This window comes from Phodopus roborovskii, unplaced genomic scaffold (assembly GCF_943737965.1).
Source record: "Phodopus roborovskii unplaced genomic scaffold, PHOROB, whole genome shotgun sequence".
Classification (NCBI taxonomy): Eukaryota; Metazoa; Chordata; class Mammalia; order Rodentia; family Cricetidae; genus Phodopus; species Phodopus roborovskii.
The window spans coordinates 9,446,180-9,466,292 of NW_026126413.1; the positions used below are offsets into that span (position 1 = coordinate 9,446,180).

Sequence of the window (20,113 nt, forward strand, 5' to 3'; positions counted from 1 at the left end):
TGAGTACGATTCAAGATCTTTCTTACGAAGTCTTCATGATATTTTTTAATTATCAAAGCCTGTACTTATGGTGCTATTTCTTATTTTTAACTAGGAATACAGAAAAAAATTATTGAAGGTATGTTCTCTTTGCCTACCACTTTTTCAAAAGTAATCACAAAGCAGTTGATTTAATAGATTGTTTTCGAATGAATACAACTGTTTTAATATGGCAGTATTATTTCTAGGGAAAATGAGGTAGAATACAAATAAGGGAATTTAAAGTTCACTTGAATATCTAAATGACAGTTAAGTATTGTGCCAGGGCCAGAGATATAGCTCAGCAATTAGGAGCACATACTGCTCTTCCAGAGGACCAGAGTTTGACAACCAGAACCCATGTCAGGTGTCTCACAACTACCTCTAGATCTAGCTCCAGGAAATCTACTGTCTCCATAGGTATTTGCACATATGTGCCTACCACACACAGGCACAAATGCACACATGTAATTATAAACTAACAAAAAATACAACTTTTAAAAAGGAGTATGGCATAGTTTTCATATTTATATTTAGACAGTTGCTTTCTCCTTCTTCTCTTTTTTGAGCTAGGTCTCATATAGCTCAGGCTGGCTGCAAAATAACTGAGTGGTCGAGGTTGGCCTTGAACTCCTGATGCTCCTGGCTTCACAGTGCAGGAATTACAAGTCATGCTCACACAGTACTCTATGACATACTTTATTTTTTAATGGCAGTGTAAAAGTGATGTACATGTAGCACTCTAGATTTTAATCAAGGAACTAAGTCCTCACATTGTGTGATAGATCACTCTTTTTTTTTTTTTGTTTTGTTTTTATTTTGTGAGACAGGATTTCTCTATACTGTTTTGGAGCCTGTCCTGGAACTAGCTCTGTAGACCATGCTGGCCTTGAACTCATAGAGATCCACCTGCCTCTGCCTCCAGAGTGCTGGGATTAAAGGCGTGCACTACCATCACCCGGTGATAGATCACTCTTAATGAAAATCAAAGAAATGATACTTTTTTTTTTTTTTTTTTAACCTAGGACAGTTCAGAATTTTAATATGTATATAAATCATTCTTTTCAAAGCAAGAGAGAATCTCCCCTCTTTTTAAAGTTTCTTGGGCAAAATATGCTCAACCAGCTCTATAAGATTATGAAGCAAGCAAAGTAACTAGCCACAGTAAGTCAATTCTGTTTCTGCTTAAAAGTACAGACCTAGGCCAGCCTGAGCTCCATAGTGACTTTCAGGCCAGCCTGGAACAAAACAAACAGCAGATTAATTATATAAATTTAATTTAGCATAGATCAAAATTAATGAGTAGGTTCTATAAACCAGGAATATTAGGTTGTCCTAAACATTATTTTATATATCAAGAAAAATATTGAAAACCAACTTCATGCTATAATTATTAAGGCTTTACAAAGCTCTAAGAAGCTGTAGAGAATTGAGAAATTGAGAGTAGATGAAAAATACACGGAAGGGTTGGGTAACAGATATTACCTGGATATTATTAACAGCTCACTAGTCACCATAGCGGAGACCAAATCTTGACCGTTAAGTAAGGCATGTTGAGTTGAGTCTGACAAAGAGCCAGTAAAAGGGTTTGGGGTGAGACATTCACTTACCTCCTTACTCACAGCTCTATATTTGTCAAAGTTTGGGGGCACTATAATAAGTTGTGGGCAGAGTCTCTTAGCAATAAATCCTGGCATGGCTGCACGGACACCGAACCTCCTTGCATGGTAATTTGAAGTAGACTGTAAGAAAGTGGACCGCATAGAGAAATAAGCAACCCTAAATGGACATATTGATCGGCGCATTCATAAGAAACACATTACTGATGTGCATTTTCAATTCAAGGGCATTTCTTTTATAAGCCACTGTCTTGGACCACATCTTGACTTTCTTCAAAAACCATGACCCTGTCTCATGGTTATTTCTAAATTTATAACAAAGTACCAGCTAATAAGTAGGCTTGAACTAATGAAAATATTTTTCAGAATAGGTGGGGTGGTGGATATCTGTAATTCCAGGCATGAGAAGACTAAGGCAGGAGAACTACTAGTTTGAAGTTCAAGGCCAACCTGTTCTACACAACAAATGGCTTTAAATAATTTTAAAAAATATTTCCAGTAATTAAATGTCAATGGCTCTAAGGTATTCTGTAATATCATATATATCTAAGTCTGGATGATAGTGGATGCTCTATGAAACTAATAGTAAACAATATAGAATAGTTACAAAGCAATAAAACATTTCTAACATGTTACACAAAAGTAACAGTATAGAAGGTATTAGTATATTCATATGTAAAGTATATTTATAAACAGAATGTAGGAAAAGGATCTTGTCCAAAATACTTGGGATTTGAGTTTTCAGATATGGGAATATTTACATAGATGAGAAGTCTGAAATCCCAAATCTTCCAGAATCCAAAATCTTTTTGTGGATGTGTTCAGGTATATATATCATTGTGCATGCAGGTGAAGGCCCCAAATCCAAAAATTTTATTGACATATTTCATGTCTGGGATTAGAGATGCTAAAGTAGTAGCATGCATCAAGAATTTGCTTTATCTGGAAATTTTTCATCTAGAACAAAAAAAAATCAAAGGCCTGTATACCTCTAAAATAAAGTGCTTCAAATTTGAGCTTCATTTTTTAAAGTCTGAAGTTTTTGGCAAAAACATTTTGGCTAGGGAATGAGACTAAAAAGTATGAGAATGAAAAAATGATAATATTTAATAAAATCTGTTCATGATCACATTTGCCAGTGGATCTAGTCAAAGTAGAAAACCATAATATCATTTATAGCCAAGTTTAATAATGAATGGAACCTTTATTTGGAATCTAAGTGAGTGCTCAGAGAAATGCAAGCCAGATGTATCAAATGAGAAAATTATTTCAGGAAAAAAAAATCAGATTTCCTTTAATCGTTTTGAAAAGATATTTTAGAAAAAAAATCTTGATAGTACTCCCAACTATCCTATTCCTTGCTCAGCGCTCTACAAGAGAAAGTGCTGATAGTACTGTAAAGGCAAAGCAATCCTTTAAAGTACAATCAGTAAATCTCCGGGCCAGAAATGGCTCAGTACTTAAGAGTAAGCACTGGCTGCTCTTGCAGGAAGCTGGGTTCAATTCCCAGGACCCACACCATTATCAACCATGTTACTCCAAATCCAGGGGATCCAATGCTCTCTTTCACCCTCTGTAGGCACCAGGTGCATTTAGTTGTGTAGACATACATGCAGGCAAAACATTCATATGCATAAAACAACAATTTATTAATTTTAAATAAATCCTACAAAACTAACAAGAAAGCTAGATCTATTGAAGAAGTTTTTCGAGGCCTGAGTTCCTCATACTTTTGTTTTGTAGTACATTGTAAATAGCAGCTGCTGTCTGTCTGTCTGTCTGTCTGGTTTGTTGGATTGTTTTTCCAAACAAGCTTGGTTTTTCTGTGTAGCCCTGGCTGTCCTTGAACTTGTTCTGTGGAACAGGCTGACCTCAAACTCAAGAGATCCACCTGTCTTTGCTTCCTGAGTACTGGGATTTTAAAGTTATGTACCACCACTGCCAAGCTCAGCTACAATATTTTTACAATTACTCTTTTTTTAAAAATGTATTTATTTTTATTTTGTGTGCACTGGTGATTTTGCCTGTGTATATGTCTGTGTGTGGATGTCGGATCCCCTGGAACTGGAGTTACAGACAGCTGCCATGTGGGGCTGGAAATTGAAACCAGGTCCTCTCGAAGAGCAGCCAATACTCCTAACCACTGAACCATCCCCTCTGCCCCTACATTACTCTTACCAGAAGGTAGAGTCTAGTTCCTCATGCCAAGTAATTCGCCAGATGACTTACTTAAACTAAAATAACTAGAAGGAAATGATGCCATTAGTCGTGAAGCCTTAGTCTTAAGGACTTGCAACTTCCACTTTTGATTTTAATGGCTCTGCAACCACTAAACAGTATTTAGAGCATATTAAAAGGGTGTATTATAACAGCAAGTGACAAGACAGCACATGGAAATAAGGAAGTTTGAGGCAGAAGCCATTTTAATCATCACAGTAGAAGTGCTAGGCCTGAGTGAATCTATCTTGAATTTCCCATGTTAATGCTAACTTTTATCCCAGAAAAACAGAGCCAACCCACCCTTACTGAGCTTGGTCTAAACTAACATCAGCAACAGGAACGAACGCTCCTTGTTCCACTAGTGTTTGTCTAATACAAATTCCTATCTGCTCTAGCTGCTACTTTTAGACAAGACGTGGTGCATTTGGGTGGTATGTCTGTAGACGGGCTGCTACTTTTAATTATTATGTTTTCTGCCACAGGCATAGCTCCTGCTACCTTTACCTTGATTTAAGACAGAAAAAAAAAAGTCAACTTAGTAATCATAAAAACAAATGATTCCAAGTTACGGGAAATAATTTGCACTCTAGGTATATTAGTTAACTATGTGATTCTAGAATAGGGGTTGGCATACCTTTTCTGTGAAAGTTCGGAGAGTGCATAACCACTTTAGGTTTTGCAGATGTGTTTTCTTAGTGACTATTCAATTGTATTCAATTGTGCTCTTCTAGTGTGACAGTAATAAATAGGTGGCCATAACTTCTTTGCCCTAATAAAGTTTCTTTACAAAAAAGTGATGACAGGCTAGACTTGTTCTGCAAGTTAGTTTCAAAACCACTGGCCGCATATAACATTTCCTTTGCCTTTTCTTTTTCAACTCTACTAGAACCCTTTTGCAAAAAGTTACTTTGCAGTGGAAGGCTACAAGGCTACTCCTGTGCTATTTTATTGAGTTTGTAACTTTGGTCAAGTTATTAATTATCTCTCTGTTTTCCTTTTTTCTCAAGTGAAAATAAAAATTAGTACAATCAGTTACATCGAATGGATTCAGTAACTGAGCATGTATAAGCAAATTGGCAAGGCTCAGTAAGCTAACCTGAACAGCCTATGAAATTCCCTTTCTGTTTTACTCTTTGCCTACTTACCAACATACTCATTGATCCCACAGCAATGGGTTTATCCTTCAGTTCCGGATTGTCTCTCATTTCTACAGCTGCATAGAAAGCATCCATGTCTACATGAACTATGGTATTGTTCAAATTCCGGTTCCGTTCTAAGTCCATCGCCAATCTGTCAACCTTTATTTTTAAAAAGTTAACACACTTTTAGACAATATGATATCAAAACATCATTAATCATACATCATAGAAGCTATCTTTCTATCTGCCAATCTACTCATCTACCCATCCATCCATCCACCTACTTACCTATTGGGAGTATATTTACTTGTATTTAAGGGTGCACAGGTTTATTGTTGTTTATCAATGGCTTTTATTTTCACACAGAGAACCCACCTTTATCCTTTGGTTTTAAAATATGTATGTGAGTGCCAACGCTCACCTATACATGTGCGTTTGGGCAAGAGTTTCTTGGGTTTCTTCTGTTGCTCTCCCACCATATATTTTGAAACAGGGTTTCTCACTGAATCCAGAGCTTGCTGTTTTAGCTGGGTCGGCTGACCAGTGAGCCCTTGGAATCCCATCAGTCTTCCCCCAGAGTTCTGGCATTACAGACATGAGATGCCACACCTGGGCACTGGGGACCCAAACTCAGGTCCTTATGCTTACACAGCAAGTACTTTACCCACTGAGCCGTCAGCCAGGCTGAAAGCCTATTCTAGAATATAATTTTCTGGTGACTTGTCTTTCTATCCTCCCAGGAAGATGGCAGGAACTCAACAAGTATTTATCGAATAAAGGAGCTATCTCAGTTGCCTGCATCAAATCATGCTACTGCTGAGCAAATTTGAAGAAACTTACTATAACTGAAAGGTTTCTATTTAAGTAAATTAAACAATTCCCATTTGACTCAAAATGCTAATGCCTTAAGATGGAAACAAAGAAAATGCACAATAAAAGATTATATCTCTGGCACATGACGTAATGCTGCATAATAATATGCAAACAGATATGATGCAGAACACAGTAAATGACTTTCCTGTAGAACTCTTTTTGCAGTGCTGTCTTGGTTAAGGTTCCTATTGCTGTGATGAAACACCATGAGCAAAATATCTTGGGGAGGAAAGGTTTTACTTTGCTCACACTTGCAGCATCACCAAAAGTACTTAGGGAAAGAACTTTGCAGGTCAGGAGCCTGGAGGCAGGCACTGACATGGGGCATGGAGAAGGGTTGCTTACGGCTTGCTCAACCTGCTTTGTTTCTAGGACGCAGGACACCAGCTTAGAAGCTGCACCACCTACAACAGCCCCCCTACATCAATCATTAAATAAGAAAATGCCTTATAGGCTTGACTACAGCTTGATCTTATTGAGGCATCTTCTCTGATTCCAGCTTGTGGCAGATTGACAAAAGTCTAGCCAGGACTAGAGTTAAAGTCTGAGATTGTTATTCTATACAATTGAAAACTCAAGAGGAAGACTAGATTTTATAAAACTGTAATATACTTGTCAAATATAACAATGCAGAATTATAATCCTTAAAAATCTTGGATTCTTTGAAGACAAATTATTGGATTAAAAGAAAACAGAGAAATAAACATAGATAGAAATAAACTAAGTGAGTGGGAAAAAAAAAAGGATTATATAGCAAACATATCCATGGCTTGCTTTTTATGGGCTGCCTCTACTAATGCTATATGTGTGATTTCCCAGCTTACCATGCAAAGGGCAGCTATGTGACAGTTTTAATTTTTGCAACCTGTAATTAAGTTGCCTAGGCTATTAAGGTAAATCATAAGAGAAAACCACAATAAAGCAAGCACAACACATAAGGAACTTGGAACAATGTCTGGTACCACTGACAATCTCTTAAAGGAAAGCAACCTGTCTCATGTGGAGGACCACAAAGGTATACTGTGGCCCTCCCAGCCCCATGCTGGTCTTCTGTCTTGCCCTCACTCCACAGAATACTTGTTTCATGGCCTTCCTCAGGAGGAACACACTAGCTGTCCACTAGCTGGGGATTAAAACTGTAAGTCCTCCCTTAGACACAAGGCCCCAAGTCACATCTGCCTGTAGCAGAGGCTGAACCTCTGTCTTCAGGTCTACTCCTGCTGAATCTCCAGCCCTGACTGATGGACTCCGTGCCTGGCTGGCTCTGTCTTGAACCCCTCTCTGAGCTCTGTCACAGGCTTCCAAGAGTCAACTCAAACATCCCTTGAGAGTCAGCTGGCTCTTTCTCTTGTGTGCCAGAGAATTAATCTTCTCGTACTTGCTTTCACTGTGGCCCTTATTGTATTTGATCATAGTGAGTGTCTTCAGGAGGAGGATCTTATCTGCCTTAACATTTTTCCCCTCAAGAAAGAAAGGAAAGGAGGCAGGGAGGAAAAATAATATATTGATGCCAATATGTTAAAGCTAGTTTTTTCTAAAGTAGTATCAGAAAATTCTGGGGAAAAGCTTCATACAGCGAGGCACTATCCTGGACAAACTGACCTCTCAAATTGTTTTTTTTTTTTTTTTTCCTAGTACTTCAATTTTGAAGAAGGTCATGTGGCCCTGACTGAGGGGGTGGCAGATCATGGAGATTAATAAAAGCTGAAGTCTAATCCATAATAACAACAATATGTCTAGAATATGGATGGAGTAAGAATAAGGGAGTGGCATCTGAAATATTTTGGACTGGAATAATCTGGAAAGGCATGAGATAAATAGAAAGCAAACCAAGTGGGAGAACTCGCCTCACACTCATAAATCAATGCTGTGACAGCCTCTTCAGCAATCTAGTCTCTCTTGTACTTAATGCAAGCGAGCAGCTGCCAAAAGGAACCCTCCCAGCGTGACTCATACATCCCACTCTCCTTTACTATCTCTCATTAGTCACCCTCCAGCCTGAGCTCTCTCGACTGCTCCCAGACACTCAGCATCACAGCTCTTGAACATTTCTTCCCTCACTCATGACTTCATTTATCCCCTTTCCTTCCAAGTGGCTTTCAAACTCTAACCCGAGGCTGTAACATCTGCCTTCTTCCTTCTGTTACTTCTGACAACTCGTGTGTCACTGGGGTTAAAAATAAGGACTTCCTTTTGGGTCTCACAATTGCCACTCATTAGTTACTTGACAGCAGTTAAGTTAGCCCTCCAGTCACTTCGTTCCTTATTTGTAAAGTGGGACTCAACTAATAGCAAGAGGTCTGGAGAATGGAGAGAAGCTTATATAAAGCGTTGTTCTCAGGGAGGGGCCTGGCAAAGGCTTGTGGACGGTGCCTCTCACTTTAAGGTACAAGTGACAGTTATCGAGTATATCATGTCATATGCTAAGTGTCTCCTACATAAACTCATTTACAGTCAAAACAATTCTGAGATCATAGTTGTAATAACTTTTATTGACGAGAAAATGAAAGTTTATTAAGATTAAGTAATTTGCCCCAAGTCACGGGGCTGGCAAATGGGAGCAGTGCACGTGGAAACAGGTTACTCCAAAGTTTGTTTTATTTTTGTTGTTCCTGGTTTTTTGTTTGTTTGTTTTGTATTTGTTTTTTAAATTTTTTTTGAGACCCTCTGTGTAATCCTGGTTGTCCTGGAACTCTGTAGACCAGGCTGGCCTCGAACTCACAGAGACCTGCCTGCCTTTGCCTCCCAAGAGTTGGGCTGAGAGGTGTGCACCATCCCTGGCTAACACAGACTTTGAACAGTTTTTAACATTGAAAAAGTCCAGATCAACTCTAGTCATACAGTTTATACCCATACTGTATACTAATGCAATTTCTTTTTCAAAATCTCAATTTCTACTACATTTAGGGAAATATTTGAAATAATGCTTTTATTTTCTTGACTTAGTATTTCCATAAACACTACTGCGTTAACCCAAGTTAGTGAAGGGACTTGTTGAAATGCACCTAATAGGTGCTATGTGGCTTCCACTTAACATAACATGGATGCCTATCTATCCAATTTAGGAGCTCATCAGAAGACATTTTGTAAGGCGACAATTTCAATGACTGTGCTTTCAAGACATCTGATGAGGATAAAGTACAGTAGAGAATATTCACAGAGGTTCAAAATGAATAGCCCGGCTTATGCCTGCAAACTACCTCAGTCTGACCTACAGGAATTTACACTATCATATCACACATAATAAAATCTAGCATGTGGAAAATTTGAGTCTAAAATAGAAACGTTTTCCATGAAAGTATCTCTGTGTTCTGAGACCTTCTTGACTCCTTGGGACTTCCTCAGCCTCCTCCCGTGTACACAGCTTCTTTTAGAGGAAGCTCAGCAAATGAAACAATTCAACAATCAACAAAAAACACATTTCCTGCCATTCCTGTTCTGAAAGATGCCAGAGAGGCACCATCAAACAGTCATCTAAGACTGGAACAAAACCTGACGTTCTAATGTGCAGTGGAATGCATTTTCTATTCCTTCAGGTTTTAACTTCATGTTAAACTGAAAAAAAAAATTAGTACGAAACTCCAAAGTTGTTACAATGCACCAGCCATGTTCTTTTGTATCTGTAGATATTTGTAGATTGCAGATCAATAAAACTTACCAAGTCCAGAAAGCAAATTGCTTAAGAAATAAGCTCAATTTAAAGACAGCATTGCTTTGGACAGAAGACAGTTTTTTAAACTTGCAAAACAAATCCTTCACACTTTAACTGAAACACATTTTATATTTCTGCTCAGTGAAAGACGATACCAAGAGTCAAAAGGTTAAGTTAAACTGGAAGAAAACATTTGACAGATCAGAGCTGATATGTGACTGATTCCCAAAATATACAAAGGATTCTCCAAATTTAATTAGAAAATTTGATGAAAAACCAAGCATAAGGCCTGAACAGACACCTCGCCAAAGATTTATACACAGCAAATAAACATATGAAAAGAGGTTCCCAGGTCTATGCCGATGAGTAAGTGAGTAAAATGATACAATGCCATTATCCTGAACATCTCAGGATGGCCCAAATTGAGAACACTGACAGCTCCAATGACTGGCTAGAATAGTCCATTACCATGAAGATGCCAAATGGGATGGTCATTTTGGAAGACAAGTTTGGCAGTTTCTTATAAAAACTTTTTTTTTTTTAAACCATATGGCCTAGCAAATTATATTCCTTTGCATTTTCTAAGAGGAGTTGAAAACTTAGTCCACACATAAACTGAAGCATGGGTATCTATAGCAGTTTATTTATAGTTGCCACAACTTGGAAGGCTTCAGTAGGTAAATGGATAAATTGTTATACATCCAGAGGAAGAATAATATTCAGCACATGAAAGCAATGAGCTAGCAAGCCGTGAACAGACTTAACGTAATCTAGGTGCCTATTATTAAGTGAAAGAAGACGATCTGAAAAGGTAATACAATTTCATGGCTGTCTGGCATTGGCAGAACTTAGGACTGAGAGAAAAGATCAGTACTTGCCAGGGATTAGCAGGGAGGGAAGGATAAGAAATTGCTCACAAAGGATGTTTAGGGCAATAACTCATACCCTATATGATACTGGAATGGTGAATATACACTGTTGCCTATACCTATTGGTTTTTGTATGATAATGATTATGTCAAAAGAACATAGGTAACAGTGCCTGACTAGAGGTTAGCCTGTGTGGAGTAGGGGAATCTTTATTTTCTGCTCAGTTTTGCTATGAACCTAAAACACCTCTAAAAAATAAGTCTTACCAAAAAAAAAAAAAAAAAAAAAAACAAAAACAAAACAAAAAAAATTGGATTTGACTATATAAGCTTCAAAAATATGTGATCAAAACTAAAAACTTAAAAGATAAGTTGGAAACACAACTAGAACATATAGTAAACAAAAAACATCCTTAATATATAAGACCTCACAAATGAAGAGAAATAGATAAACTCTAGAACCATGGAAGGGGACAACATTAGACTGCTAGTTGAACCTCCAAACTTATTCTCACTTTTTCTGCTTGAAAGGCTGGGCAGATGGCCACCCAACTAGCGTGCGTATTTTATACTTCTCTTGCTCTGTAACTAGAGCTGCTGCCAAAAGAATGCGAGTTTAAATGCTACTTACAACTTCTTTCTCACTTGTTTAACAGTGCATTATTTGCTTTTAGTCCACACCCCTCCCACTCACACTATTTCTTTCTCACCAGGAAATGGAACATGGAATACTTTTGTCAGACCAGTAATTGTAACACCAGGAGATGATGAAATCGTGTGATTTAAGACAAATCTTTGTCTAAAACTACTAAGGCAATCAGACCCTGGGACGTTGTGGAACTCTCAGCCTTGCCTGGCCAGGATTATCCTGAAATCTTAACAGAGCAACTATGACTGCAGGCAAGAGACCCTCACAAGATCCAGCCTATTGACATTCCCTCCTAGGCAGAGTGGGGCGAGGGTAACTGGACCTCATCTGAGATCACAATCACTCTCTCCTTCCTGTGCACCCTGTTCCTCATCCACACACAATCCTGTCCAAATACATGTGGTCATGAGACACAGACTACACAGGAGGGGGAAGGTTAGCTGCAGGGGAGACTCCATCTATGTAGCTCTCAACTGGGACGTTTAGAGATGAGCTACTCTGGAGTCATTCATCTTCCCATAAGTAACCTCATACCTTCTCCCATGAGAAAGCCCAACAAACTTACTTGTTCACCCACCCAGAGTTTCATGGGATTGTTTCTTTGGTCTTTCATCAGTGCCTATCTTGGATGAATGTATGTTTGTTCCTGTCTCCACAGGAAAAGTAATGTAACAAGTGATGAGTTTTATTATATAAGAAAGAAACTATTACTTTGGTTTTCTTGTGACACCTACTTCACCTGTATCATAACAAACAGCATAAAAACATATTTCTGCAATGAGAGGGTGAGTGCTGTGTGAGGGAACTTTCTTCTCTGACATACTAGAAGGCAAATTAAAACAACCATGAAATCTGTTGGAAGAGATTATGCACAGAGCAAAACTGAAAAAAGTCACAAAATTGATGAAATATAGTTTTAAATAAGCATTTGAAGGATGTAATACTTACTGAAAATGCAAATTAATACAATTTCTGATGAAAATAACTATACCAACAACAGCAATGAAAAAAAAACAAATTAAAACAATATTCTGGAAAAGCGTTTATGAAGAAACAATATGGCTTAGTAAAGAAAACTCATAATCTCTGAACTCCATCATAAGATAAAGATTTTGTAGCATGTCACATTAATACTACAGTTTTATTACCATGCTCAGCTTTAGGTAATCTGAAAATTGTGTCACCTTCCTGTGTCAATTTCCTTATTTGTATAGAGTGCTTCACTATGTTGAGTGCTTTGCAAGCATCCAGCTAGATTTTAATAAAAAATATTCATTTGTCCATAAAACTTTATAGATCAGTAGAAACATGACCGCCTGGAGCTGTCAGTCTTCCACAGGGTTCCCTGAACCTTGGTTCTTTCCAAACTTTTCTAGGGAAATAACTTTCAGTAGCTGAGAGAAACTTTGAATTATTCATTCTCCCTAAATTCTGAAGAACACAAAAACCTCTAGGATTTTAGAAATATTGTTTCACTCAAAAAATTTGTGTACATTTGATATTTAACTTGCAATAAGTTTTTATTTTACTAAAACATGGTTATTCTAATTTAAAGAGTCAGCCCTCCCTCTGGTTCGCAAAGTACACATATAATACAACATAAACTATGGGTCAAATCCTAATTCTGCTAACTATATGTCCTTTGAAGCCAGGCAAGCTAATTAAGACAGCGTTTACCCTTCTACACAGGGAAAGGTGTAGAGCAATGCTTAGCAAAGTATGTGTGCCTGCTGAATATGTATACCTAGAATATAATAAACACGTCCATCTCCCTTTGTTTGCAGTTAGGACTTGATGATGATGCACTCTTGTTAATTTCTAGTCTACAAACGTCACCCTAACAACTCAATAAATACCTGTAACTGTGCTTTCCTCAGTTGCTGGCTGGTAATTTGAGCTTTTTGTTGCATCATACTTTCAATCCGCTGGTTAACTTGCTTTTCCTTCTTGAGCTCATTTCCATAAAATCTGGACCCCTAGAGAGGAAACAAAACAGAGGAAAGGACACCACAGTGACTTAGTGGCCAAGACTGTGACTCTGGAGTCAGACTGGGGTCTGAGCGTCACTTCCCCCTTCCCTGTCAGTTAGTTTCCTTACCTGTAAAGAGGGCTTCCCTAGCAAGCTTGAGCCCCTAATTCAACACACACATACACACACACACACACACACACACACACACACACACACACACACCCCATATAACTCTTGTAACACAATACTACAAAGAAGCAATCTGAGATAAGATTTGGATTCAAAACAAAAATTAAAAATGTCATCTGCGGTTGAGTCCATGGGGCACAGCCAAGCTTCGCCAGCTAGTTCCTCAGTTATCTCCCTCACCTGTCTCCTTTCAGAATTTTAGTAGCAAATCATTAAAGAGCACAATGCACCGTCTGTTAATTCCACCACAGAACACAGTGGCTATCAACTTACCAGGTTGCAGGCATTAGGTTAGTTCTACATTTGGCTCTCATAAAAATGCTGCTACAGAGACTTATAAGCAATTTACCATGGACATACATCATCAGTCCTCTCAATATGCAACTATGAAGGTATTTCTGTGTCTTATGGTAATGCATGTTTAACCCTTTGAGTAACTGTCAAACTGTTTTCAGTGACTGAATCATTATTCTGTTACTGCATATGAATGTTCCAACTTCTCCATATCCCTGTTAACACTTTTGACTGTATCATTTATAGCTATTCTGGCCAATAACAGTGTAAATGGCACCTTCCTGTGGTTTTTTTAAGTTGCATTTCTTTAGTGGCTAATGATGTTGAGTATTTTACATGTTTGAGACATATGCATATCTTCTTCACCAAAATGCCTATTTATATCTTTTGATCATATTTTGATTGAGTTGTTACTGTTCAACAGTTACCTCAACTTGGCAAATCAAAACACTCAGAAATGTGCAGTTTTGATATAGTGATATCATATAATAAAGGGAGAAATATAAATTGACAAAGCGGCTATGGGGAATCATTTAGCAATTTGATATATATATATATATCAAATTGCTAAATGATATATGTATATATATGTATGTACATATATATATTCTGTATTTTGTAGAGCAATTCCACTTTTAGATATCACTTTTATAGTTGCCATACTTAAGATTAGTAAATGTAGCCAGGTGATGGTGGCATATGCTTTTAATCCCAGCAGAGACAGGCAGATATCTATGAGTTCAAAGCCATCCTGGTTTACATAATGAGTACCAGGGCAGTCAGGGCTATATATTGAGACCCTGACTCAAAATAAATAAATAAATATAGATAAATGAATAAATGATTAGTAATGACTTAAATATCAATCAATAACAATTCTGGTTATATCAATAAACTATATCCACATGTGCAAGTATAAAATCCCTATCCAATTATAATATTCATTTACAAAGGGTAAAAAGAAAATGAGAACAATCATGTGCATTTTTTGCTTTTATATGCATATTATATAAATTCAGTGTAGAAAGAACAGATTTGAAAAGCATTTATATATTTCATAGCTATGATATATTAAAACATTTTTAATTAAAACAAAGGATAGTAAATCACAGATACTGAAAGAAGCAAGAACATACCTTTGTGGCATCCATTATAATTTTGTTAATTTTCTCTTTATCTAGTCCTTCCATTCCTGCTTTATTATCATTTAGTCCCATTCTGAGCAGAAGATCATCTTTGCAATTATTCTTTTCCTTTGTGTTATCCATGATGTTAACAAGAGGATTTCTTCTTTATTAGCTGCAAAGGCACAGAAAACAAGCACTGCTTTTGAGTGTTCACAGGAGAGCGGGAGTTAACAACTGTTAGCAGAGTGCTTGAGTAGCATGTAAGAGGCTGTAGGCCTGATCCTCAGCACAGTTACACTGGGGAGGCAGGGAAGGAACAGAAGTTCAATGTCATCCTCAGCTATAAAGTGAATTTGGGGCTGGTTTGAGCTACATGCAATCCTGCCTGAAAAAAAAATTTTTTTTTTTTAGCTCTTGAAAAATTACTAGTCAGCAGGCAGTGGTGGCACACACCTTTAATCCCAGTACTCAGGAGGCAGAAGCAGGTGGATCTCTGTGATTTGGAGAACAGCTTGGTCTACAGAGCAAGTTCCAGGACTGCCAGGGCTACACAGAGAAACCCAGAAACCCTGTCTTGAAAAACCAAAAGCCAAAAAAAAAAAAAAAAAAAAAAAGAAAAAAAGAAAAGGAAAATTTACTATATTTGCCATAATTATCTGAAGTTTATTATCTTTCTGGAGACAAGAAATGAACATTTCCTGTACATTTTGTGCCAGCCAATATGTTGTTGCCCTACATACACATGCTAAATAGTCCTAAAAGACAGATGTTACTACTCTAAAAAGAGGAAAAGCCTGAGTCTCAGAACATGTCTGCTAATATAAATTTATAAATTTGCTGGAAAATGGCTACATGTTTGTTATGTTTGTTAAAAACAAATCCAAGTCCAAACCTCATTTTTTTTACAGCCTCTTCACCTTCACCCACTCAAATTCACACCCTTTCATTCTCTCTTTAAAAAACAAACAAACAACAAACAAACAAAAAAAATCATGAACAAAAAACTAGGAAACACATACATGCACACACACCCATTAAAATAGAGACCAAAATATACAAACAAAAGACCAATAAGACAAAAACTGCCAATCAAAGCAACGTGAGACAGAAAATCTACAAAAGTACTGTTGAGTTAGTTCATTTTGTGTTGGATGCCTACTGCTGGGTGTGGGGCCTATACTGGAGTGTGGCTCCATTGGAGAAAAATAACTTTCGGCAACAGGCAGATATCAACACAGACAGCTTCCTGGCTAGAGTTGGGAGATCATGTCCACTTCCCCTTCTCACCATGGGAGCTACCTCGGCCTTGAACCTGTGCCTGCACTGAGAATGCTGCCAGTGTCTATGAATTCATAAGTGAATTTGTCTTGTTTGGAGGATATTGGTTTCTTGTAGTCATCCATCCTCTCTAGCTCTGACCATCTTTCTGCCTTTCTTCCATGCAGCTCCCTAAGCCCCAAGGAAATGGCTTGATGAAGATAAGATATCCTTTTAAGAATGAGTGTTTTAAAATCTCTCACTCTCAGAGTATTGTACAGTTATAATTCTAGGTGTTAGTTCTCACCTACTGCAAGAAGTTGTTTCTCTGATGATAGCTCAATTGGGGACTGATTTATGGATATAGCAGAATCTTATTAGGAGATATTGCTATAGTTCCTTTAGAACAGTGGTCCTCAAGCTGTGGGTCACAACCCCTTTGGGGGTTGAACAGTCTTTTCACAGAGGTGGCTTAAGACAACAGGAAAACAGATGTTTACAACTCACAACAGTAGCAAATTTACAATTATTTAGTAGAAACAAAAATAATTTTATAGTTGGGGGATCACTGCAACATGAGGAACTGTATTAAAGGGTACCATCGTTAGAAGGTTGAGAACCACTGCTTTAGAAGAATAATAGTATTAGGTTTCTCATAGACCTATGGCCTTTCTAGTCTGGGGTTCTTAGCCATCACAGCAGTGTCAGATATGGGGGTTCCATCTAATGGAACGTGCTCATATCTAATCAAAGTGGTTGGTTACTCCCACAGTATCTGTGCCACTATAGCACCAGCATACCTTGCTGATTGCAGGGCTTGTAGCTAGGTAAATAGTGACCTTTCTCCTCTGGTAGCACTCAAGAGTTGTCTCCAGTACCATGAATGTCAGTGTTTAGGGATGAAGCCTCTAGTTAGGCACCAGCTCTATTTCTCCATGTTTGATGAATTATGTCAGTCCTGTATCAGCAAAGGGGCTTTACCGTTAGTTTTGGAGAGTGAACAATCGCTTTGGCAATAGCCTGAGATGTTTGGGAATTTCCTTGGTGCTACTTTGGCCAATGACTCAAATAGATATAACCCCATTCCTGGCACTGGAAGTTTTACTTGGTGGCATAAGATAGCTAGTTGGGGTACTGTCTCTCCATTATTTGATGGCTCCATTTAGATTTCTTACATATACAAATATATGCTAAGAAGCTTCTACAGCAATAGGTTTCCAATAGGTGGCCCTCAATTGGCTCTTAGTATCAGCTGCCTCTCCCCACATTATCTCACCCCTATCTTCTTTCCTCTCTCCATTTAGTCCACACACTCCAGCCTCAACACAGTCTTTTAAAAACAATACATCCATATCTATATCCCTTTTCTTGGAAGATCCTCCTCTTCTCTCTAGTTCCTTACTAGACACCCAATCTCTGTGGTTATACAGATTATAGAATACATATTGAAAGCTTAAAAGCTAACAACCATATATAAGAGAAAATATACAATATTGTTTCTTTGGGTCTGGGTTACCTCCCTCAGGATGATTTTTTTTTCTAGTTTCACCCATTTATCTGCAAACTTAATGACTTTTTAAACAGCTGAATAACAGTCAATCATGTAAATGTACTATATTTCATTATTTATCATTTGATGGACAGCTAGGCTATGTAAATCTTTGGCTATTGTGAATAGAGCAGCAATGAACAACATCTTTGCTGTAGGATATAGCGGTCCTTTGGATATTCCCGAGAGTAGTATAGCTGGCTCTTGAAGTAGAACTATTTGTAGCTTCCTGAAGAAGCACCACACTGATTTCCATAGTGGCTGCACAGGTTTGCACTCCTACCAGCAAAGGATAAGGGTCCTCCTCTCTCCACATCCTCTCCATCATGAGCTGTCATTTAATTAATTAATTGGCTGCCCTGGAACTTACTCTATAGACCAGACCTGGCCTCAAACTCACAGACATCTGCCTGCCTCTGCCTCGAAAGTGCTGGAATTAAAGGCATGTGCCACCACCCAGTTTAACATGAAAAGTTTTTAATGGAGTTTTTAGGGCCTTTTATGTATAGTTATGTCAATGCAAATAAAATACTGACTTCTTTTTCTATTTGTATCCCTTTGATCTCCTTCAATTTTGCAATTGCTCTACTGAGATTCAAGTACTATACTGGACATCCTTGTCTCATTCCTGATTTTTGTGCAAATGTTTCAAGTTTCTCTCTGTTTAGGTTGGCGTTGGCTGTGGAACTGCCGTAAACTGCCTTTATTATGTTAAGATATGTCCCTTGTATCTCTAGTCTCTTCAGGATTTTTATCATAAAGGGATGATGGATTTTTGTCAAAAGACTATGCATCTTATGAGATGATCATGTGGTTTTGTAGTCTGTTTATGTATGTATTACATTTATTGACTTATGTATCTTGAACCATTCCTGTCTCACTGGGACGAAGACAAGTTGATCATAGCAGATAACATTTCTGGTGTGTTCTTGGGTTTGGTAATTTTTGCACCTGTGTTCATAAGGAATATTGGCCTGTAATTTTCTCTCTTTGTTGGGTCTTTGTATAGTTTAGGTATTGGGATAATTATAGCCTCATATCCCTTCCATTTCTATTTTGTGGAGTAGTTTGAGGAATATTGGTGTTAATTCTTCTGTGAAGATCTAGTAGAATTCTGCACTGAATCCCTCTGGCCCTGAACTTTTGGGGTCGGGAGACTTTTAATTACTGCTTCTATTTCCCCAGGAGTTATGGGTCTGTTTAAATTGCTTATCTGATCTTGATTTAACTGTGGTAGGTCATATATGGCAAGAAATTAACCCATTTCTTTTAGGTGTTCCAGTTTAGATTACAGATGTTTTAAAGCACATCTGGACTTTATCAGTGTCTGTTGTCATGTCTCCTTTTCCATCTCTAATTACATTAACTTTGACCTTCTCTTTCCAGTTGTTAGTTAATTTGGCTAAGAGTTTGTCAATCTTACTGATTTTCTCAAAGAACCAACTCTTCCTTTCATTGAGTCTTTGTATTATGTTTTTTGTTTCCATGTCATTGATTTCAGCCTTTAGTTTGATTATTTATGGATGTCTTCTCCTTTTGGGTATATACATACATATATACTTACACACACACACACACATATTATTTTTTCCTAGAGCTTTCAGGTGTGCTATTAAGTTACTAGTATGTGATCTCTCCAATTGTTTAGTGTAGACACTTAGTGCTATCAACTTGTCTCTCAGAACTGTCTTCACCGTTTCCCATAGGATAGGGTACATTGTGTCATCATTTTCATTCAACTCTAAAAAGTTTTAATTTCCTACTTGATTTCTGTCTTGATCCATTTATCATTCAAAAGTGAGTTGCCTAGTGTTTGTGAGTTTGTAAACTTTCTGTTGTTGATGATATCCAGCTTTAAGCTATGGTGGTCAGATAGGATATAGGGTGTTATTTCAATTTTCTTATATCTGTTGAAATCTGCTTTGTGTGCAAGTGCATAGTTCTTCCATGTTTGTGTGAAATGTTCTGTAACTATATGCTAGGTCTGTTTGATTTATGATATTATTTAACTCCAACATTTTCTGTTTGGTTTTTGTCTGGATGACCTGTTTATTGGTGAGAGTGAGGTTTTGAAGTCACCTCTCTGTGTGAGGCTCAGTATGTGATTTTAGCCACAGTAATGCTTCTTTTATGAATTTGGATACTCTTGTTAAACCTCATATTTTTATCCACTGTATAGAGAACAAATATAACACCTCTATTATACATGCCAAGTCCAGTTGCAATTATTACTGACTACATAATAGAGCTCAATTCAGGTATCAAAGACATAGGGAAAAACCCTTCATACCCAGGGAATGACTACATTGCACAATGTTATACCACTTTTTAAACTAAGAAAAAAAACCTTAGAAGGTTCAGGCAGGAGGATCACTTGAGCCCAACAATCAGTGGATAAAATTCTTGTCATGCAACCTGGCAACCCGAGTTCAATCTCTAGTTCCCATAGCGGAAGCAGAGAACCAACTGTCTGCACCAGTTTTTTACACACACACACACACACACACACACACACACACACACACACACACACACACACACTTTCTTTCACACACACATAATCAATTTTTAAAAGTTTTATTCAAAAATATATACCCACAAAACTATATAACAACACGCACAACAGGTTTATTTATTCTTAGAATTACTCTCTCTCTCTCTCTCTGATTATTTATGTGGAAGAAAAA

The 20,113-nt window shown here is 37.6% G+C and overlaps 1 protein-coding gene across 2 annotated transcripts in view; it reads right to left on the reverse strand.

The window, feature by feature from the left end:
• Window positions 1–20,113, reverse strand: part of Polk (DNA polymerase kappa) — a 50,862-nt gene that overhangs the window by 19,130 nt on the left and 11,619 nt on the right. For both annotated transcript variants that reach the window (XM_051183011.1, XM_051183010.1), the window contains exons 2-5: window positions 14,630–14,792; window positions 12,895–13,014; window positions 5,003–5,155; window positions 1,629–1,760 (exon numbers count right to left, since the gene is read on the reverse strand). In XM_051183011.1, coding sequence (XP_051038968.1) covers window positions 1,629–1,760; window positions 5,003–5,155; window positions 12,895–13,014; window positions 14,630–14,761 — 537 coding nt within the window. In that variant the 5' untranslated portion in view covers window positions 14,762–14,792. The remainder of the gene's footprint in view (window positions 1–1,628; window positions 1,761–5,002; window positions 5,156–12,894; window positions 13,015–14,629; window positions 14,793–20,113) is intronic.